The sequence below is a fragment of the Schistocerca piceifrons genome, chromosome 2, assembly GCF_021461385.2.
Source record: "Schistocerca piceifrons isolate TAMUIC-IGC-003096 chromosome 2, iqSchPice1.1, whole genome shotgun sequence".
Classification (NCBI taxonomy): Eukaryota; Metazoa; Arthropoda; class Insecta; order Orthoptera; family Acrididae; genus Schistocerca; species Schistocerca piceifrons.
In genome coordinates, this window is record NC_060139.1 from 828,575,624 (window position 1) to 828,599,294 (window position 23,671).

A 23,671-nucleotide genomic window follows, 5' to 3' on the forward strand; every position below is an offset into this window, starting at 1 on the left:
TAAACAGTACCGCTGTGACTGGATGAACTGAGTAATTTCTTACCGTAGGATCTTTCAGTCAGGTTCTGGTGAATTTCCTTATGATAACTGAATTAGTGATTATTTTACGGTTTATACTATACTTATTTGGGAAGGTGAATTATTCCTTGACTTTTGTGAATTTTCATCGCATGTGATTGAAATGGTAAGGTATTACATTCGAGTGCTTCTGATTAGTCATTCAGGTGTTACGATTAGCAAAAAATCGTTTATGTGTAGAGGATTACATTTTTTTAGTTTAGCCCCTGGTTTTGTGGATTCCCCTGAGGCGGTACTTACAACTAGAAGCCCCTTGGTTACATATGGGTCGGACTGTGGACAAAACAGCTACTCCAAAAACAAATACAAGACCACAATATCTAATACATGGTTGTTTACAAGTACTTTCTCAGCGATTTCAGATGGCGACTGGGTGAAAACTACAAGCATATCTGCAGGCACAAACTAATTCTTTGCAGCTACACAGAGAGGATGATTTGTCTACGGGCTCTGACACGCATGCCTAGAATGCAGTTACGCCACGGCGCGTATTACAGTTCGAAACCTGGATAGAGACTCTATCAACTGTCACGAGTCATATTTCTGTATATCTTGTGGTTTTCGAGCTGTCGTCACTCTTGTAGCACTTTTGAGATTTTATCGTAGCGTAAACAGTAAGTTACGAATTTATTTAACAATTCCATCCTCAACTGCAGAATGCTGATTTTAGTATCTGGTTTAAGTGGAAATTCTGAGAAAAAGAAACACACTACACTTAATTTTCTAAACATCTGCAAATGGCACAAATTAGCAATCCGGTTTCTTAATTTGTAGCAATGGGTGCACGAGTTGTACCGCCTTTATAATCTATGTCCCTAAGTGTTAAGATATGTACCAGTCTAAGTTTGGAGGACTGTTCTGTATTTTAGTTGTTACATCACTATTTGCAGGCATTGCAGTATAGCTATTTCATTTCTTTTGCCACCCTGCTCACCTTGCATGAACTCACATTCTGCGCTTCATTCACCTGATCATTTTCTCTATTTAATCCTCCTCTAACAACTCGCTCTTTATTTCTCTGTTTGCCGAATGAGTTTCTGTAGTGCCTTTCCAGTAGAGTCTCGAAAACATTTCCTTTTGAGAGGGGGAGCTGTAGTTCAAGATTTCTTCTATTTTGATTCAGTGAGCTTTCTCTTTTTTTGGCGTGGACTGCTCTTCAGCTGAAAGGCTCTTTGGCTAGGCCTTGGAAGCTTCGTTTTTGTTTGGTGCTTTCATAATTTCCTTCGGATTTCGCGATATCCCTTGGATTATACGTCTTCAGCCCAGTTTTTGCCAGCAATGGCTTCTACTGCATTGTAATAAGGAGACTGTGGTGTCACCGCCAGACACCACACTTGCTAGGTGGTAGCCTTTAAATCGGCCGCGGTCCATTAGTATACGCCGGACCCGCGTGTCGCCACTGTCAGTGATAGCAGACCGAGCGCCACCACACGGCAGGTCTAGAGAGACGTACTGGCACTCGCCCCAGTTGTACAGCCGACGTTCATAGCAATGGTTCACTGACAAATACGCTCTCATTTGCCGAGACGATAGCATAGCCTTCAGCTACAATTGCTACGACCTAGCAAGGCGCCGTATTCAATTGATATTTATTATGTGAAGCATGTATCATCAAGAGCGATGTTCTACAATTGTGGATTAAAGTTAAGTATTACATCATCTACGTACTTTATTTGCAACTCTCAAGATATTGTCCTGTTCCAGACCTCACGCCAGTCAGCGTGTAATTAAACGCGTCCATTTCGGCCTCCTCTAGAAAAACAGTGTTGGCGCTTCTGCCAACACTACAGAGACAATCAGTTTTCTTCCGCAATGTCGAACGCGAGTTTTCTTTTATCTGACATGTTGAAACTGAACATCAGCTCTTTGAAAGAGGAACATGCACTTCCAAATTATTTTGGACTCACTGAAAAATATTTTAGTACGAATACAATTTTTTTAAAGCTCAATTTGCTTTGTCGTTTTTATTTTCAGTATGTCTGTTAATTGTTCGCTTAGGCACATTTTATGTGTGTTCACATTCATTTAACCCATAATACCACATTAAGATATAATGTTACAGCTAAATACGACTTATCTGTGCTCCACTTTCAACAAAGACTTTCTGTAGCATACTGTAATACAAAATAATTACCGATAATTACCGTATTTAAGTAACTATTTAGAATAAAGAACACATTAGACGTTTCACTACATCGTTTCTAAGCATTATGTTCCATTAATTATGATAAAAACATTTTTTAAAGCTCACTACACGAGTAAGTTTCTCAAATTGTGCCGGTAAAATATCGTAAAGCTATCTGAAAACTAAGATTATTTCATGAGTTTTCTCGCATAAATAAAACATTTTGTTGCCATTTAACTTATATCAGCAATTCCCTTCGCCATTTGCACAAATAGTTAGATAGCAGACACCTCAAAATCAATTATGTCTTCCGACGATCTGTCCCTCAGCACACAAGAGTTCGTGGCTAAAAATGTGTCTCCAAGAAACGCAAGTTGAAACTGACCTCCCTAAAACATAGTTTGCGCAAGAGGTACGAGTTCTATTGCATTCTTACAATTTAGGAGCCGGTACGATATTTCCAACTCTCCTCTATGCGCTGCGTAAGAGTGCAACGATACAATTCAGGGCACAATACAAGCGTGTTATAACTTGCATTTGTACACATCTGTTACGCCGCGTTGATTGAGCCACTTGTTGAAACAGTGAGCTATATTATAAGAATTAACTTTGAAAACGCCGTATTTTGTATTATATGCTGACCGTGAACATATCATTGAGATATTTAGAAACGAAGTGATTATCTCAATAGGAATAACTTGATAACTCTCAGGAGAAAGCGATGGGTAGATTTGGATAGTGTGACTGTGAAAGTGATTACGATTTATGTAGGAGTTAGCACGTGAACAGTGGAGCCCGTTAAGAACAACTTCCAGAATAAGGCTGATATTATTTTAACTGATATAGTAGCAAGCACCCATTCTCTTTATGTCGAACTTTTGTACTGGATCATTTCAGCATTTCGACAAATGGCAGAGTCATAGAGGAATAAGGAGTCGACGTTGATGCTTGAGGTAGGTAGTTAAGTCCACGGTCGTTAAGCAAACTTCCTTTTGTCTGCCTTCCTGTATATTCTTCCAGCCGAGCCGCTTACACACGAAGGACCATTCGCAACGGCGAAATGAGTATGAATTCCCACTTTACCTGCGTTCCATAGATACTGAATAGAGAAATCTATATTAACGTCCCCTGAACAACCAGGCAATCGACTCAACATATATTAGCCTACTGAAGAATATACACATCAGATATTTAGAATTGAGCCAATGATACAGCAGTTAGACACTTTTTAGTTTAAGAGTAAGGTGGTTCAAATCACCACCCCGACATCAAGATTTAGGTTTTACGTAGTTTCTCTAAATCTCTTAAGTAAAATACGTGGTTTCCTTTGAAAAGGACACATCCGATTTCCTTCCCCATTTCTCCTTAAATCTAGTTGCTGATCCGTTACTAGCGACATAGTCTTCGACGGAACATTAAACCTTAATTTCCCGTCTTTGCTTCAAGGCTGCAGCTTCAGTCAGAGTTCATTAAGATAGTGGGAAATTCAGGATTGATCGAGAAATTACTAACGAGATTCCATATCACCAAAACTACACTCCTGGAAATGGAAAAAAGAACACATTGACACCGGTGTGTCAGACCCACCATACTTGCTCCGGACACTGCGAGAGGGCTGTACAAGCAATGATCACACGCACGGCACAGCGGACACACCAGGAACCGCGGTGTTGGCCGTCGAATGGCGCTAGCTGCGCAGCATTTGTGCACCGCCGCCGTCAGTGTCAGCCAGTTTGCCGTGGCATACGGAGCTCCATCGCAGTCTTTAACACTGGTAGCATGCCGCGACAGCGTGGACGTGAACCGTATGTGCAGTTGACGGACTTTGAGCGAGGGCGTATAGTGGGCATGCGGGAGGCCGGGTGGACGTACCGCCGAATTGCTCAACACGTGGGGCGTGAGGTCTCCACAGTACATCGATGTTGTCGCCAGTGGTCGGCGGAAGGTGCACGTGCCCGTCGACCTGGGACCGGACCGCAGCGACTCAAGGATGCACGCCAAGACCGTAGGATCCTACGCAGTGCCGTAGGGGACCGCACCGCCACTTCCCAGCAAATTAGGGACACTGTTGCTCCTGGGGTATCGGCGAGAACCATTCGCAACCGTCTCCATGTAGCTGGGCTACGGTCCCGCACACCGTTAGGCCGTCTTCCGCTCACGCCCCAACATCGTGCAGCCCGCCTCCAGTGGTGTCGCGACAGGCGTGAATGGAGGGACGAATGGAGACCTGTCGTCTTCAGCGATGAGAGTCGCTTCTGCCTTGGTGCCAATGATGGTCGTATGCGTGTTTGGCGCCGTGCAGGTGAGCGCCACAATCAGGACTGCATACGACCGAGGCACACAGGGCCAACACCCGGCATCATGGTGTGGGGAGCGATCTCCTACACTGGCCGTACACCACTGGTGATCGTCGAGGGGACACTGAATAGTGCACGGTACATCCAAACCGTCATCGAACCCATCGTTCTACCATTCCTAGACCGGCAAGGGAACTTGCTGTTCCAACAGGACAATGCACGTCCGCATGTATCCCGTGCCACCTAACGTGCTCTAGAAGGTGTAAGTCAACTACCCTGGCCAGCAAGATCTCCGGATCTGTCCCCCATTGAGCATGTTTGGGACTGGATGAAGCGTCGTCTCACGCGGTCTGCACGTCCAGCACGAACGCTGGTCCAACTGAGGCGCCAGGTGGAAATGGCATGGCAAGCCGTTCCACAGGACTACATCCAGCATCTCTACGATCGTCTCCATGGGAGAATAGCAGCCTGCATTGCTGCGAAAGGTGGATATACACTGTACTAGTGTCGACATTGTGCATGCTCTGTTGCCTGTGTCTATGTGCCTGTGGTTCTGTCAGTGTGATCATGTGATGTATCTGACCCCAGGAATGTGTCAATAAAGTTTCCCCTTCCTGGGACAATGAATTCACGGTGTTCTTATTTCAATTTCCAGGAGTGTATTTTTAGTGACCCTAGAGGACGTTTCCAGATCAGTAAACGGGGGAACTGAAGAAGGAATGTGTGCTACTGGAATATATCTGAACCATCTTCATTTGACGGATGGCACTGTACAGTTTGCCTCTCGTACACTAAAGCTCCTACAAACGAATGGAAGAACGTTAAGAACAATACTTTCAAAGCGACTAGAATAGTAGGTAACTGACATTCATCATTTGGATTCCAGAAGGGGCGTCTCCACCGAACATGCACTCCAGAACTTCACCTATAACGTACAAAAATATTTCTCATAAAGGGATTTTTATGACCTACTTAAGTTTTTTGACCGAGCAAATCATAACATTTTTTCAAGAGCTTAAAGCTTCTGGATTTTGCATCGTAATGAATAAGTGGTTCATTCATATTTACTTCATAGTAAGCAAAGGAAGGAAAATGTCACCTAAGTCTTCTTTTGAGAGAGGGACATATTAATACTGATGTTCCACGAGGTTCAGTTCTAGGACCATCCTTGTTTGTCCCATGTATAAATGACCTCCCATCTTACTATGATAAAACGTGATGCAAGTGTTACAATCAAGAACGACAGAGTCGCCACAACAGAGCGATCAATAAATGAAATATTAAAAAAGTGTCATTAATTTAAGTTCATTCAGCTCCGTAGAAGATAAAATATGTTCATCATGAATATCAACAGGACACACGGGAAACGAAATATGAAGCACCGATTCTTAAACATTTCCTGGGACTGCATACTGATCATAGCATGAATTGGAAACAATACTGCCGGCCGTTGTGGCCGAGTGGTTCTAAATACTTCAGTCCGGAACCACGCTGCTGCTACTGTTGCAGATTCGAATCTTGCCTCGGGCATGGATGTGAGTGATGTCCTTAGGTTAGTTAGGTTTACGTAATTCTAAGTCCAGGGGACTGATGACCTCAGATGTTAAGTCCCATAGTGCTTAGAGCCATTTGAACCATTTTTGAAACAATATTTCAGACATATATGAGATCAGAAAAAATTGGTCTGTGTGTAATTGTTAATTTGGTGATGAAAGCATTACAAAATAAGCTTATTTTGCAGTCGAATAACTGTGCCTGCTGCAGATGATGATGTAAAACAGTCAGCTAACATCAGCGCCAACAACAGATTTCTGAAAACGATGAAACGTTATATGTGCATCGCTTTTCACCTATAATGTCATTTTTAAGGAAGCTAGGAGCCCGTGCTCTCCAATACAATGTTACATGATTATTTTCATAATCATACTTGTGAGGTGGGCCTTCTTCGCAAACTTAGATCCGTAGATGTGTTTACATCAACCACAATGGATATAATTACGAATTAAATATTAACGCCATGTGTTGTGATAAATTTTTCTTCCACGTTATCTTCCTCGCTGCCCCCCTTTCTCTCTAACAAGTGTGTGTTTGTGAGTGTGTGTGTGTGTGTGTGTGTGTGTGTGTGTGTGTGTGTGTGTGTGTGTGTGTGCGTGTGTGTGTGTCACCAGGTGTCTCCATTCAGTAACTTTCCTCTAGCTACAATTTTACCATAAAAATTTCATCTGGTCCCTGCGTACGTGTTTCTGTAGAGATGGAGGTCAATGTCTGTAGCGGTACAATTTCGTCCAGTTAGTAAACAATTACTCAGGCTAGTTGCCAGAAAAAACTGACGGATGCATTAAACTTGTTTGTTTTTCCTTTCGATATTGCCTTCAGATTTAATATCCGCAGTGTTTATCAAGTACCAGAAGTTTACATATCCGTACAGACAGTGACTGTACAACTTTTTTCCAGACTATCGAGCTTAGCCTTCAGTAGTCTCGCAAATAAACTTGAAAGCGTCAAATAGGAGATTGACACCACCAACAACATTATTAACGCTGTTACAGCCGTGTACATACCAGAATGCCAGTTATGATCTTAGTAGTTGGACGTTGGTTGAAAACCACTTATACCCACGTCTGATGTACAACACGGCTTATCTGAAGAGAAAGATATCGAAAGCTGTACCTAAAAATGTAGAAAACCAAAACTATAGAATTGTTTGAGTATAACGTCGAAGTCGTTATAGAGACAAGAGACAGAAGGAGCAGTATAGAGAAACTGAACATTGAAATACATTTTTCCCATCTAAGGAATGCCGCAAATATCGAGACTTATCTACATCTACATCATTACACTGCAGTTTACATTTCAGTGTTGCAGAGAGTTTATGCAACCACCTCCAGACTATTTCTTGGCTGTTGCACTCTCGTATAGCACGTGGGACAACGACCGTCTAAATCTTTCTGTGCGAGTGCTAAATTTCTCTTATTTTATTGTAACGACCATTTCTCCCTGTGTAAGTGGAAGTCAACAAAATATTTTGGCATTCGGAGAAGAAACTTGGAGATTGAAGTTTTTCGAAGACTTCCCACAGTCTGGAACCGCGCGACCGCTACGGTCGCAGGTTCGGATCCTGCCTCGGGCATGGATGTGTGTGATGTCCTTAGGTTAGTTAAGTTTAAGTAGTTCTAAGTTCTAGGGAACTGATGACCTCAGATGTTCAGTCCCATAGTGCTCAGAGCCATTTGAACCAACTTCCTATAGTAAAGAAAACAACTATTGTTTTAATTATTGCTAACGGAACTCGCTTATCATATCCGTGTCACTCTCACTTTCGTGATTACACAAAACGAGTTGCCCTTCTTCGAACTTTCTTGATATCCTCCATCAGTCCTGTACGGTAAGCATCACATACTGCACAGAAGTACTCCAGAAGACGACAGACATGTGTTGTATACAGCCAAATGCTACTGTGGACGTTTCCCACTACGAGAAGGCAGCCATAGGCCCTCTTACGCACATTTCACCCCTTCTTGTGACGCCTCTGCGATGTAGGTCAGAAGCGTGACACCCAGCGTTGAAATCATGCGGTGCTCCAGGAAAACATTCCAGACATATCGCCGCTCAGAACCTGCACGAAAAGGCGTCAGAGTATGGCATAAATGGCATCTATGAAACCACACATTTCGCAGTCGAAAACGATAGTTTTCTGTGCGATGAGCAACAGGAAGACGTTCTTGACAACGTTTGACTCTGCTGACACCCTCGGACGTTTCAGTTTTTCTCTAAGGACATTGTGGGGCTGCATCCCCATTGAAAGTGATCGCATCCCTTTGGAGTGCAATGCGACAACAATTTTTGCTCTAGTGAACCGGGTGGAACCACTAGGGACCGTTCAAAACCACTCGACGAAACCTGAACGTTCTCCGAAGCAGCAAAAGTGCTCTTGAGCTTTCTGAGTACACCTGTTTCACGCTATCCTGTGGCGTGATCACGGAGGGGTGCGACATTGACCACAGGCATGAATATAATGGCAGAGGGTCCGTCTAAGACCTCCCCAGCTGGGGAATAACCTCGGTGGTACCCACACCCCTTTATTGAGAATTTTAAAAGTATGCCTTTACAGAGTAAACCTTTGAAGTAGCGCTTGACACCTGCAGGATCGTTACTGGCACCGGAGGTGTGTAAAGAAAACTGACGAACTCTCTCTCCCTGTGCGGAAATCACATGACTTGCGAACGATATGGACCCAGACACCAGTACAGACGCAGGTTTGAAACGGTCCTGGAGAGGTGATCGGATAGCCGAAATGGTTAAGGCGACCATTCACCACCATAAGTGGCAATCCTGGTTAGAGTCCCGTTCTGGCACAAATGTTCAAGTGTTTCCAGTAAATGGTACAGTTGACGCATTAATATATTTGCAAACTGCGAACACATTTAATGTGTTTAATGCGGCTGTAGATCGTCGGCAGTGGCTATTACATAAGACATGCATGCATGTATGAAGGACATTTGGATTGGAATTTATTGACACTGTAAAATACAGAGACTGTAATAAATGTAAAAAAATAAATTCACAGGAGAATAAAAGTTACAAATTACTAAAAAAGGCTGTCTGAACATAATGAATCTCAAGCAGAACGAGTTAATTATATGATAGCGAAGAGGAATGAAGGCATGGAATTGCTAAAAGCAAGAACATGGATAAATGCGGATAGTCCTACTTCTAATTTCGACATTAGCATTCTGCCGGAAGGTAAATTTTCATACGGTAACTCTACATTCACCCCTGTCTTCAGCCATCCTCTTCAGATCTGCGTAATTTCCGCTTTCCTTTTTTTCGTCTCCATCTACTATCTCCTCCTTCCTCTCAATCCCTCTCACAAACGACTCCTTCGAGAGCGTCTGTTAGCAAGAACTCCCATCTAAAAGAAAATCCTACCCAGCTCTTCCTCCTTTCTCTTACAGCCTGCAGCAGTTTCATGAAGACGATGAAAATTGCCTTTGTACTCATTGCTTGAAACGATACAACTGATCAAAAGGAAATCAAGAGTGTTTTCCACGCCTTAGATGTAAAAGATGAGCTCACGACGATTGTCCCACAGGAAACATATTACTTTTGTGTGCATAAATTGCAGCTCGGACAGTCTTTATGGATAGGTATTTAACATTCGACCTCCTATGTACACTATGTTATGCTAACAGGTGCAAGTTCACGAAAAAAATCATTTACTTCTATTAAAATGTTTGTATTTAACCATCTCAAAAAAATGGTTCAAATGGCTCTGAGCACTATGGGACTCAACATCTGAGGTCATAAGTCCCCTAGAACTAACTAAACCTAACTAACCTAAGGACATCATACACACCCATGCCCGAGGCAGGATTCGAACCTGCGACCGTAGCGGTCGCGCGGTTCCAGACTGAAGCGCCTAGACCCGCTCAATCCACATTCTCTACCCGTTAGACTGTTTATTCCATTCAACAGTAGTTCTTCTTCGCTTTCACTGAGGATAAAAATGCCACCAGCAAATCTTATCATTAAAAATAAATAAATGGTGTGTGACGAGGGCCTCCCGTCGGGTAAACCGCTCGCCTGGTGCAAGTCTTTCGATTTGACGCCACTTCGGCGGCTTGCGCGTCGATGGGGATGAAATGATGATGATTAGGACAACACAACACCGAGTCCCTGAGCGGAGAAAATCTCCGACCCAGTCGTGAATCGAAGCCGGGCCCTGAGGATTGACAGTCTGTCGCGCTGACCACTCAGCTACTGGGGGCGGACAATCGTATCACTGATATCCTTTCTCGTTGAGTTTTAATTCCACTCCTGAATCTTTCATTTATTTCCATCGTTGCTTCTTCAATGTATAGATTCAACAGCAGGCTCGTGTATCCCTGTCTTACAACTTTTTAAAAACGAGCACTTCGTTCTTGGTCTCCCACTCATGTTGTTCCCTCTTGGTTCTTGTTCATATTACACAGTACCCATCTTTCCCCATAGCTTACCCCTACTATTCGTCAAATTTCAATCATCTTGTAACATTTTACATTGTCGAACGCTTTTCCAGGTCGATAAATCCTATGAACGTGTCTTGATATTTCTTCAATCTTGCTTTCATTATCAACGGCAGCGTCAGATCTGCCTCCCTGGTGCCTTTCTCTTTCCTAATGCCAAACTGATCATCATCTAACATATCTTCAACATTATTTTCCATTGTTCTGTATATTACTCTTATAAACAACTAGATGCATAATAATTCTCTCACTCGTCGGCTCTTTCTGTCTTCCGAATTTTATGGATGATGTTTTTTAGAAAGTCTAATGGTATATCCCCAGTCTCATACATTGTACACACCATTGAAAATAGTCGTTTTGTTAGCACTTCTCGCAATGATTTTAAAAATTGCATTGGAACTGACTTACTTGATCTTATGTCCACCAAATCTCTTTTAAACTCTAATAACGGATCCCGTATCTCTTCCCTACTGACTCAGGTTCCTTCTTCTATCACATCAGACAATTCCTCTCTCCCCCCCCCCCCCCCCCCTCCGCGTCATAGAGGCCTCCACGTATCAGCTCTCTGCTCTGCATTTAACAGTGGAAATCCCATTTCATTATTAATGGTACCTTTCTTGCTTTTAATTTCACCGAAGATTGTTTTGACCTATCTGTATTCCGAGTCTGTCCTTCCGAAAATCTGTTCTCTTTCGATTTCTTCACTTTTTCATGCAGCCATTTCGCCTTAACTTCCCTGCACTTCCTACTTATTTCATTCCTAACTAACTTGAGTTCTGTATTCCTGGATTTCCCTGAATATTATTGTACTTTCTTCTTCTGTCAATCAGCTGAAGTACGAGCATTTCTTGTGTTTGCCACGCTTTCCCCGAAATTACCTTCCTTGTACTATATTTTTCATTCCAATATCTGTTATTCCGGCGTGTCGACAAACGCCGGCACGAAGGTCGTCCATCGCTTGCGACACGGTTGTAAATTCAAAGTTAAGTATTGTCAATCTTCTTTATTATAATAAAAATTATTAATGTGATTTGCTTGAATATTTGCATAGCTATCCGAGGAAGCAGCATACTTTAGGCACCCTATAAGCGACGAGTAGGCAACACACCACATCTGTGACTGCCTTTTTTTAGAGATGTCCATTCCTCTTCAACTGATCTGCCTATTGAGCTATTCATTATCGCAGTATCTGTAGCCTCAGAGAACTTCAAATTTATCTCTTCATTCCGTAGTATTGTCGTATCCCACTTCTTTGCCCATTGTTGCTTCCTGATTAGTTCAAATGTTCAAATGTGTGTGAAATCTTTTGGTACGTAACTGCTAAGGCCATCAGTCCCTAAGCTTACACACTACTTAACCTAAATTATCCTAAGGACAAACACACACAACCATACCCGTGGGAGGACTCGAACCTCCGCCGGGACCAGCCGCACACTCCGTGACTGCAGCGCCCTAGACCGCTCGGCTAATCCCGCGCGGCCCTGATTAGTCTTTTAAACATCAGCCTACTCTTCATCATTACTAAATTGTAATTTGAATCTGTATTTCCTCCTGGTTATGACTTACAATCCAGTATCTGATTTCAGAATCTCTGCCTGACCACGATGTAATCTAACTATAATCTTTCCGCTTCTCCTGGCATTTTCCAAGTATGCCTTCTCCTCTCGTGATTCTCGAACAGAGTATTCGCTGCTACTAGCGGAAATTTATTACAAAACTCAATTAGTTTGCCTCCTTTCTCGTTTCTACTACCAAGTCCATAGTCTCCCCTAACCCTTTCTTCTACTCCTTCCCCTACAACCACACTTCAATCCCCCTTGACTATTAGGCTTTCATCTGCTTTTACATACTGAATTAACCATTCAGTATCCTCATATTCCTTATCTATCTCTTCACCTTCTGCTAGCGACGTTGACCTGGAGTGTTGTGTTGGATTGCCGTCAATCCTGATGAGAACAACCCTATCACAGTAACTCGCTCTCTCTCCTAACTTCCTATTCATAAGAAGTCCTTCTCCCATTCAATCATTTTCTGCTGCTGCTGATATTACCCTACACTCTTCTGACCAGAAATCTTTGTCTTCTTTCATTTGCACTTCACTAACACCCACTACATCTGGATTGAGCCTTAGTATTTTCCTCTTCAGATTTTTTATCTTCCTTACCATGTTCAAACTTCTGACATTCCACGCTCCGAACCGTAGAACGTTACCCTTTCACTGATTATTCAATCTTTTTCTTATGATCACCTTCCCTCTGGCAGTCCTCTCCCGGAGATCTGAATAGGGGAAAATGTCGGAATCTTTTGCCAATCGAAAGATGATCACGACACTTTTTCAGTTACAGGCCACATGTCCTGTGGACACACATAATGTGTCTTTAGTGCAATGGTTTCCATTGCCTTTTTACATCTTCATGGCGTTGATGATTGCTGATTCTTCCGCCATTTGGGAGAATGTGGCAAGAGAGTCCGTTCCTCGGCCTCTTCGACAAGGCCATTGTCAGAATGAGAGTGACTTCTTATGCCGGAAGTCTTAGGCCGCCATTGCTCATGATTCTTATGGCTGATAATTTTTATTCTAAATTTAAGCAATGTTGAGTTTCGAACCCGGACCGAGGACGTTTTGATTACTAGCGAAGGATTCTACCCTTTTGTTCCGCGATCATTTTCTTCCTCCCTCATTTTCCTGGTTGTAAAGGAATTTATAAAAAAAGAAGTTTTTTTCCACTGCTACTTTTACCGTCAAAAAATAGTAATATCTGCATCTCTTCAGGCGTTGGCCCCTGACTAAGCCTATCTCAACTGTTCTACCTAACCCCTTAGACTATGTGTATTAGGTGGTTAAAATTTCAATCCATTCGAGTCTGAACCATATCAACATCACTGTGATATGTGACCCAACAAGCACGAATATGTTATCGTCTTCATTGTGGCATGGAAGCTAGTTAACAGCGTACGAATGTCATCTTCAGGAGTTTATTGCTATACCTGAAACACATTCTGTGTCAGCTCGTAAGTAGTGTAATTTTCCTGAGTCATTCCAAACACGCTCTATGGGCGATAAATCTTGGAGACTGGGCAGGCTACCAAAGGATTCGTTCATTCCTCAAGTGCATGTGTGATGAGAAGTGCAGTCTGGTATCTTCCATTATCCTACTGGAATGTGCCGTTTGGTATCCTGATCATGAAGACTATAACATTCCATCATTGGAATGTGCCGTTTGGTACCCTGGTCATGAAGACTATAACATTCCATCATTGGAATGTGCCATTTGGTACCCTGGTCATGAAGACCAAAACATTCTATCATTATAATGTGCCGTTTGGTACCCTGGTCATGAAGACTATAACATTCCATCATTATCGTATAGGGTATAACATCAGTATTTACCATTTGTGCTCTACACTGGGCACCGTTTAAGAGTTACCAAATCAGTCGTTGTCATAATTAATTTCACACCACGCTATTATTTGGAAGTTGGAGAGGCTGCTTCCTGTGGCCTTCTACCAGGTCGTCTACGAGCACGTTGACATCAACATGACCGCCATAGGCCGTAGCGAGACTCATCGCCGAACAGAATCCCACTCAGTGTCCCAGTTGACTGTGGACCTACACTGTACAAGACTCTCCTATCTGTGGTACTGTAGCTAGACATCTGAATCCGGCTTCCAATGGTTCAGGCTGATGCACTCTGCTTGTAATCTGTGCCCGGAATTCAGCTGCCGTCATTCGTCTGTTAATCAGAGCCAGTCGAACAGTCTTACGATCTTCTCGTGAGTAATCCTTCTGCGTGAACCAGTGCCTATTCTTCCCGGCTCACTGTTTTACTGCGTCCGTCTCGTCACTACAGGTGTGATGCTCCAGTACCATTCATGACGACTCGAACTCTCTCAAAGCCGGAAAGATGGCGATAAGCTGCACGTGCATGTCCTATAGACATGCTTTGTTGCCCCGCCTGAGCAGTTCCAGTAACGTTACACACTTCCAATAGTCGTCATGAGCACACGCACCATTCTTCATTTGTAAAATGGCATTTTAACACATGTTCCACATTTATGGAATTGTAGTACGTTTGGTAGTGTTTGGTCAATTTGTTCATGATTTAACACATTCCATTTCGGTTCGTGTACGTCAATAGGCAGCGCCGAAGCCTCGTCAGATGAGTGACACGAGTATGGGTGTGCCTGTGCAGGTGGTCCCGGGTCCTCGGGCGGCGGCAGCGTCTCAGCTGCAGAGTCCCGCCGGCTGTCGTTCCCGGAGGAGGAGCACGACGAGGAGGCGCGCCGATCCAGGAGCCTCGACGCCGACGCCATCACCAGCCAGCTCTCCGGGAAGGTCAGTCTCGTGGGCGCTGAGCCAGAGCGGATGGCCCATACGGTTCTAACACAACAGCTGGAACGTCTGTCTCATACAGTTATAACATAACAGGCAGAAAAGCTGATCTAACAGACAAATCTGGAGAATCTGGACCATACAGTTCTAACATGACAAACGGAGCATCTGGCCAATACGGCTCTAACATTATAGCCAGAACAGTGGGGCCATACATCTGTAACATAAAGCCAGAACAGCTGGGTCATACTGAAAATTTTCCGTCTGGTTACGTATCGTTACCTTTGTATCTCTCTTCCTCTCTTTCCATCTAATCTTTCATTCTATCTGTGTTAGAGTGTGCCGGACATGTGTGTGTCCAAGGCGCCTCGTTTACACATGCTTACCCGCTTGGTTCAATGCTCGTCGGAAGGATTGAATTTAGGGGGCTGACCCGACGTCTAGTTATTATGTTAACAGTGCGCAACGGATAACGCGGGAAAGGGGGGGGGGGGGGGGGGGGGCTCAAGCAACCAAGTGGGCAAGTAAGTAAATGCCACGCTCTAAAATGATCTATAAGGACTCCACGTTGTTGATAACATTGCTCTCTACACAGGACCCGGGGTTGTAATGACCACTAAAGTCATTACATCGAGTTTATAAGACATTTATTATCTATATTCTCAGAAACTTTACAAACTTAATAATTGCAGCAAACAAAGCCAAGTCTAGTTTTGTCTCGCACTGAAGGTGCTTAAACTAACAGGCATCTCGTTGCTAGTTAAGCACTGGGAAAGAGGATGGAACTACGTTGATGCCCTTGTGGTCCGTCCGCTGGGACAGTGGGCTAAATTCGCACCCCACATTACTACTTGGACCGAATAACAAAAATTCTTTTGGCGGGAAAACGGGGGACAAAGCAGACACAAACGTCTCCTATATACACAAAAGAAAGCAAATTCTTAAAAAATAAAACACCCTGTGACATATGGCAAACGCAACTAAGCAATTAATAGCACACGCAATCATCCTCACCTTAAATAATTTCCAAGAACGAACTGGTAGCTCCTGGCAGTGCAATTCGACACCACGTGGGTGGCCGATACCAACAGCTAATTTCTTTGTACTCACCCCTCTGTTCGTTCTTGCTTTCCATTCTATACAATTTTTCACACGCTCAACCTGTTCTATATCAAAGTAGTTAGGACGTGCTGCTTGCAAATGGGGGTTAAAAGGATCCGTGAACAAAATTTATGAGATAGCCTAAAAAATTACGTCACACGCTTAGAACCTTAAGTAACCCACACGAAACACACGCGTCTCCCACCAGGTTTCACACGGAATCGTCATCTAAATTATTCATCAGCCGTTTCGCCCACGTGTTAAGTGAACTAGGCGGGGTGAGGCCCCAGGTTACTTTAACATTGCAAAACGCTTCTTCTAAAAGTGGAACTATACTATTTTTTTAGAGCTATTGCTGCTCTCGTCTGCTGAAGGCACCAAGTGATTGCAGCACTATAAATGGATAACGCGAGACCCCACGATCACCTCTAGAAAAGAAACCCTAACTGAAAACTTTAATTGTACAGGCGAAATTTCTCTAAAAATGAATGATTGGCCGTAACGACACGCTAACTAATTCAGTCCTGAAAAAGAGCGGATTAACAACAGTGTAACACATAATACCTCATCCCACAGTGAAATCGGCGGCAGAGACGGAGATCGCTCTAGATTCCGTCCGCTCAGATCAGCCGCTACCCCAAGAGTGACTATCATGGCGGCTCTCAACGGTCGTTCCCCTTGCATGGAGGCGAGGGGGACCTGTTACCAACCCCGAACTACCCCCTGGCAAACAGGTGCATCATCGCGGTCTTTACTCCAAAGTTAATTAATCCAAGGCAACGTAGAGGGATTAAGGAAAGGAAGTGCATTTATGTAATTATGCATTAAATAAACAGGTAGTCCACTTCTTCACTCGAGTTAAACAAAAAAAAAGTTGAAAATATATTCAATATAATGCAACAAAAAAATTAATTGTAAAGAGATGGAACAAACTGTTTCCTCTCAATACATCTGTAACATAAAGCCAGAACAGCTGGCCCCTACGGTTCTAACATACAAAACCGAAAAAGCTGGAGCAAGCGGCTCTAACACAGCAGCTGGAACATCTGGCCAATTTTGTTATACCATTTTAGCCAAAACAGCTGACCCATACAGTTCTAACATAACAACTAGGACAGCTGCCCCACGTGGTTCAAACATAACAGGTGGAACAGTTGGCCCACACAATTCTAATATAACGTAAAGAGATGTCACTGCATCTTCTCCCCATTCTCTGTAATCTTCCATTCCTTCACTATCCCGCCAGTGCTGTTCACCTCTGCAGCTCTAACGTAGCAGTAGTGGCGAACCGCTACATCTTCTGAGTTTAACAACCTGTCGTGTGTATCATACAATGTAGGCTTTCAAAGCTGGTATTTACATCTCTGGGAATTTATGTTGCATGGGCATTACGCCGTGGTCCAAGGCATGTTTCTGTATCTCCCAATCCTGTGGATATCATCGGAGATTCTGTCATGTAAGCTTTCACAGATGGTATTTGCTTCTCTAGCAGTTCTTCTCATGTGGGCAATAGATCGTGGTCCAAGGCACGTTTCTGTGTCTGCCAATCCTGGGGACATCATAGGAGGCTGCAAAGACTCAGTTACTATTTACAAACTTAAACTGTCTCAGTAAGTCGAATTTCTTATAGGCTGCCTAGTTTCACGGAGTTGCGCCAATGTGTGTTACGGGGCTTGTACTGCAGAAGAATTGACACGATTTGCGTCATTTAGCACCAAGGATAAGTCAGGAATAACATATCATACACTGTGACCAGAGAACAACCAAATTTGATTTTCTGGTACTACAGTATTATCAAGGTCTAATCATTAGTGTGTTACGATATACACAGAAGCCATACAAATTCAAAAACACAAAATTAACTTCTACAGAAAAGAAGAAGCATCAAATTTAGACACGTTTGGGCCCATAGTGCAAAATGAAGCAAACAGCATCAACTCTTCCACAATACTAGCTGCGGAACTTATGTCGGCGCGAGTCCTCGACCTTAGGTAACAGTCAGATGACATAAGATTCGACCATTGCTTAGTTACATACAAGAAGGTTCGGCTTATTGAGCTAGTTTAAACTTCGAAATAGTAACTGAGTCCTTATAGCCTCTGAGGATGTCTCCAGCATAAGCAGACGACACATTAGCTACAGATGCATGTTATGGACCACGACCTAATGCCCATACATAACTCCGACGACTGCTCGATGCCCATATACCAAAGCCACCAAGGTCCTCCCTTGTAGTTTCTATTTCTTTCGGTACCTCTTTGTTCGTTGTAAAATTTGTGCCAAACACAGGTTATTAACAGGAAGCAAAGTACATATGCAAGTACAAGGTGTCCAAATGATCTGAAAAATTCCACAGTTCCTTATTTCATCTACATCAAGAGAGTCCTGTATCTGTACCATTAATTCAATGTTCTATTATAAGCCTGAGAGCTTCCATCAGTCGGGAGTCAAGATCCATTGCAAATAGTCCCTATAGCAATAACTGCCCCACGTTTCACATGGTAACGTTACTTCTTATACATCTTTCTTCATCTCGTCCTCCTCCTAATAAAATTTCCATTCATAATATAATAGTTCGCTTAATTTTTACTGCAGTACACACATTTCATTGCTTCCATTCTCTTCCCCCACTATTCTCCCCATTGTCCACATTTCTATTGTAAGTAGGATGAATCAACTCCAAAAATATCTGGAACGAGTAAATATCTCGGGGTGAGGTTTCTGCTAAGTTATAGTGGACTATGAGGCAGATTTTCTTACGTAAACGTTCATAACTAGCGATGACAAAGACTTCGTAATATTTAAATGGAGCTACACAGACTGATAAAAACGTGTCGCACCCAGAAGTCAAGGTTGGATATCAATACAACTTCGTACTGATACAAACCATCGGCGAGTAGGTAAATGATTAGAATTGCAATTCTCTGTGACAGGTATAACAGTCATTAGGTTTCATCAGTTTTGTTCGTGTTCAGTGTATGGTATATAAGGGGCATGAACAGCGTTCAATTTTGAGTGATGACTGAAGGAGCGGAGATGTCGAATACTTGCGTAATATAGCGTTATTAGCAACTGACAGAGTTTGAAAGGGGCCTCATTGAAGGTCTCCATTTGGTTGGCTGATCGAATCATGTGATCTCCAGAATTTTGGGGCTTTCGGACGTGACAACGGACTGATGTTTGACTACATGGGGACATGAAGGCAGGCATACTCGTCGTCACATCGACGCCTCCCATCCCAGAATAAATAATGGAGCGCCTGCAACACTCTGAGTCATCCAGCACCATTGTTCGGAGACTATCAGCAGCCTAGCTCGGGAATTATCGTCTCATGCGTACGCTATTGTTAACACCACAACACAAGTGGCTCCGTCTGGGGTGGTACTGTGACTGGGAAGCGTGGGCTCCTGATGAATGACGTCGGACTGTTTTCGGCATTGAACTGCGGTTCTACACCACCTCAGATGACTATCGCTGACGAATAGGGCGGCGAACTGGGGAGAGGTCCCATTCACCCAATGTTTTCTAGAGGCACAGCTGTGTCACTCCTGACGTCATGGTGTGGGTAACTTATCGAGAATAACTTCAGGTCAACGCTGATAGTGACTGAGGAAACCCTGTTTGGCAGAATGGCACTCATGGATATCCTGGGTTGGGATGTGTTACCTCTAATACGGAAATACCGTGCTGCCATTTTTCAATAGGGTAATACTACTCGTCCATGTGGCACGTGGCACTATGAACTGTGTTCGTGATGCTGGAGTACTTCCGTGACAGCAATATCACCAGATCTCTCCCCGACAGAACACGTATGGGACCAATTTTGCCGTCCCAGTGCAGTATCTAGGATATACAGGGTCAGTTAAAACAGTTGTGGGTCAGCTTGCCTGAGGAAAGGGTACATCAGCATTATGACAACCTTTCCAACCGAACCAGTGCAGGCATCCTGACCCGAGTGGGTGCAACGTCATACCGATAAGTGGGCTCATACTGCCAAGTTCTTTGTAAATTTGACTCGACGCTGTAATCACTGAAACAACATCACGCATCCTTTCAGTCCGCTTCCTTTTGCTTCCTCTCCCCCTTCTGGGTGCTTCAGTTTTTTCGTCCTGCAGTATGATTTTCACCACACATTAAAGTCCAGAAGTGTTAAGTGTGGTGAGCGTCCCGAAGAACCGATCCGACGATCTTCTGTTAAGGTCTTAAATTATATGTGAGGAATAGGCAGGTTTTTTCCCGGCGCGTTGTGTACCCTGTGGATTGCCTAGTGGAATGTTTGATGACAACGGCGGCTGCATATCCTTTAAGAATTGCATATACTTGTGGCGATTTAGAGTTCCATTGATAAAACATCGAGCAATGATGCGATTCTTGAAAATTTCCGTAACGCACTTCGTTGTTTACAAATTTCCCTACGCCAACGGGGATTTTCAAGTGACTGTTAGTGGATATGGTGAAGACTGATTTGTCCTTAGTCTGTAAATGATAGTTCACCCGTAAACAAAAATTTGCATAGAAATGTCCGTGACTTTGGAGTTTTCGTAGACTTCATTCGGAGAAATATGACAGATGTTTAAAGTTATTGCCACGAATCTTTTGACGGAGAAATATGTGAAAAGAATGAAGTCTGCAGAGCATTAGTTTGGCTTGTTTGACTCGCATATTCAAACTGCCTCGTAGTGGCATGTGGGTTACGTGTTACCGCTGCTAAAATGTTAGCCGTATTTCTCTCATGAATTACTGCTCTTTAGTCTTCCAGCTCGTTTACATTTTTTTTACAATATTTTCAAAGACAGAACTTGAGGACTTGCAGGAAGAGGTTGTCTTTTTAGCCTACAACCGCACAACTCCGCTAAGAGATTGGTGGCATCCGGCGTAAAAGAAAACCACATGTACTTTTTCGGCTGTCGTAGACATTGTGAAAGCCTTAACAGCTTGTCGATCAGGTCGTCTGACTGTTAGAATAGCAGAACACAGGCTGCTGGACTTCAAGCGAGCAACGTGTTTGTTTGCAGTTAGTACAGAAGTGCAAATGTTTGTGTGACGTCTTCTCCTGACGGCGAAACAGCGGTCTGCGGCACTGTTATCTTGTTACTGTGCGCTCAAGTTCTTCATAAGACATGTCTCTGATGTCCTGTTTGAATGCCCTTTCCACCGCCACAGAAAAAGTACATTGTTCTACTTTAAAAAACGACGTCACTGTCATAATTTGACAATTATTGACATTGAAAATTACTTGCTTACGCCAGGAAATTCGCTAAACTGTCCGCTATAACGCAGAGAAAGCCGCACCTAAATTTATTCACTCATTCCGGATGTACAATGCCGGACAGGAAAAGTGAAGTACTCACTTCACGGGCAGAGAGGGTACGTGATGTTATTTCAGTCATTAATATATCAAATCCGCCAGCGCTTAAATTCTGATTAATAATCAGCACTGGCGGCCGAAGACTTCCGACATAAGAAGTCATCCTCATTCTGCTAAAGGCCGTGTCAAAGAAGGCGGAGGGTCTGACGGAGGTTCAGAGCACTCTCTCGTCCCTGGGAAACTGCCCCTAAAGGAGGAAAAACCAACAATTATTAACGGTATGTGGATGCAAAAGGTAATGGAAACCACTGCATTAAAGACACATAACATGTATCCACAGGACATGTGGACTGTAATTCAAAAAGTGTCATGATCATCTTCCCATTGGCAAAAGATTCCGGAATAGTTTCCCATTGGGATCTCCGGGAGGAGATAGCCAAGTGGGAGGTGACCATGAGAAAAAGATTGAGTAACCAACGAAAGAATAACGTTCTACGAGTCGAGGCGTGGAATGTTAGAAGCTTGAACGGGTAGGGACGCTAGAAAATCTGAAAAGGAAAATGCAAAGGCTCAGTCTTGATTAGTGGGAGTCAGTGAAGTGAAATGGAAATTTCTGGTCAGATAAGTATAGGGTAATATCAACAGCAGCATAAAATGGTACAACGGAAGTAGGATTCGTTATAAATAGGAAAGTAGGGCAGAGAGTGTGTTATTTTTTGTGAACAGTTAAAAAAAAGTCATGTGACTAGGGACTCCCGTCGGGTAGACCGTTCGCCGGGTGCAAGTCTTTCGATTTGACGCCACTTCGGCGACTTGCGCGCCGATGGGGATGAAATCATGATGATCAGGACAACACAACATCCAGTCCCTGAGCGGAGAAAATCTCCGACCCAGCTGGGAATCGAACCCGGGCCCTTAGCATGGGCATTCTGTCGCGCTAACCACTCACCTACCGGGGGCGGACTGTGAACAGTTTAGTGATAGGATTGTTCTTATCAGAATCCACAGCAAACCAACACCGACAACGATACTTGAGGTATACATAGCGACGTCGCAAGCTGAAGATGAAGAGATAGAGAAAGTCTATGAGGATACTGAAAGGGTAATACAGTACGTAAAGATGAAATTTTAATGGTCTTGGGGACTGGAATGCAGTTGTACGGGAAGGAGTAGAACGTGGCTGCGAAGAAAAGTTAATCGATGAAAGAGGGAAGCACAAAAACGTTAAGAGAAATTCAGGAATACAGAAACATAAGAAATGAAATAAATAGGAAATGCAGGGAAGCTAAACGAAATGGCTGCAGTAAAAAAAAAAAAAAATGCAGAAATCGAAAAAGAATTGATTGTCAGAAGGACTGACTCAGCATATAGGAAAGTAAAAACAACGTTCGGTGAAATTAATGCAAGGGTGGTAATATTAAGAGTGCAACAGGAATTCCACTGTTAAATGAGGAGGAAAGAGCGGATAGGTGAAAAGAGTATATTGAAGGAGTCTATGAGGGGAAAGATTTGTCTGATGTGACAGAAGATGAAACAGGAGACAATTTAGAAGAGATAGGGGAATCAGTATTAGAATTTAAAAGAGCTTTGGAGGACTTAAGATCAAACAAGACAAAAAAAATAGATAACATTCCACCAAAATTTCTACAATCATTGGGGGTAGTGGAAACAAAACGACTATTCACGTTAATGTGTAGAACATATGCGTCTGGCCACATACTATCTGACTTTCTGAAAAATAATTCCGAAGACTGGAAAAGCTGATAAGTGCGAGAATTATCGCAAAATCACCTTAACAGTTGATGAATCCAAGTTGCTGACAAGAATAATATACAGAAGAACGTAAAGGAAAACTGAGGATGTGTTAGATGTCGATCAGTTAGACTTTAGGAAAGGTAAAGGCACTAGAGAGGCAGTTGTGACGTTCCTTTTGATAATGGAAGCAAAATTAAAGAAAAATCAAGACACGTTCATACGATTTGTCGACCTGCAAAAAACGTTAGACAATGTAAAACGGTGCAAGAACTTCGACATTCTGAGAAAAATAGCGGTAAGCTATAGGGAGAGACGGGTAATATACATTATGCACAAGAGCCAAGAGGGAATAATAAGTGTGGACGACCAACGTTTTTGTGAAACCTGTCCTTCGGGATAAGCTTGCAGTACACCTCCGAAAGTGAGTTTTTCTTCCCTACGTCCAGGCTGTAAAAAGCTGAAGGTATTCTCCACGATTCTTGCTATGATTGAAATAGTTTCTTTGTTTCATCCACGATTTCTTGGTTCAAATGGCTCTGAGCACTATGGGACTCAACTGCTGAGGTCATTAGTCCCCTAGAACTTAGAACTAGTTAAACCTAACTAACCTAAGGACATCACAAACATCCATGCCCGAGGCAGGATTCGAACCTGCGACCGTAGCGGTCT

The 23,671-nt window shown here is 43.2% G+C and overlaps 1 protein-coding gene across 1 annotated transcript in view; it reads left to right on the forward strand.

Moving 5' to 3' along the window:
* The window catches only part of LOC124775905, a 476,308-nt gene that overhangs the window by 139,932 nt on the left and 312,705 nt on the right, over positions 1-23,671 (forward strand). Inside the window, exon 2 of the mRNA XM_047250740.1 lies at positions 14,699-14,841. Coding sequence (XP_047106696.1) covers positions 14,699-14,841 — 143 coding nt within the window. The remainder of the gene's footprint in view (positions 1-14,698; positions 14,842-23,671) is intronic.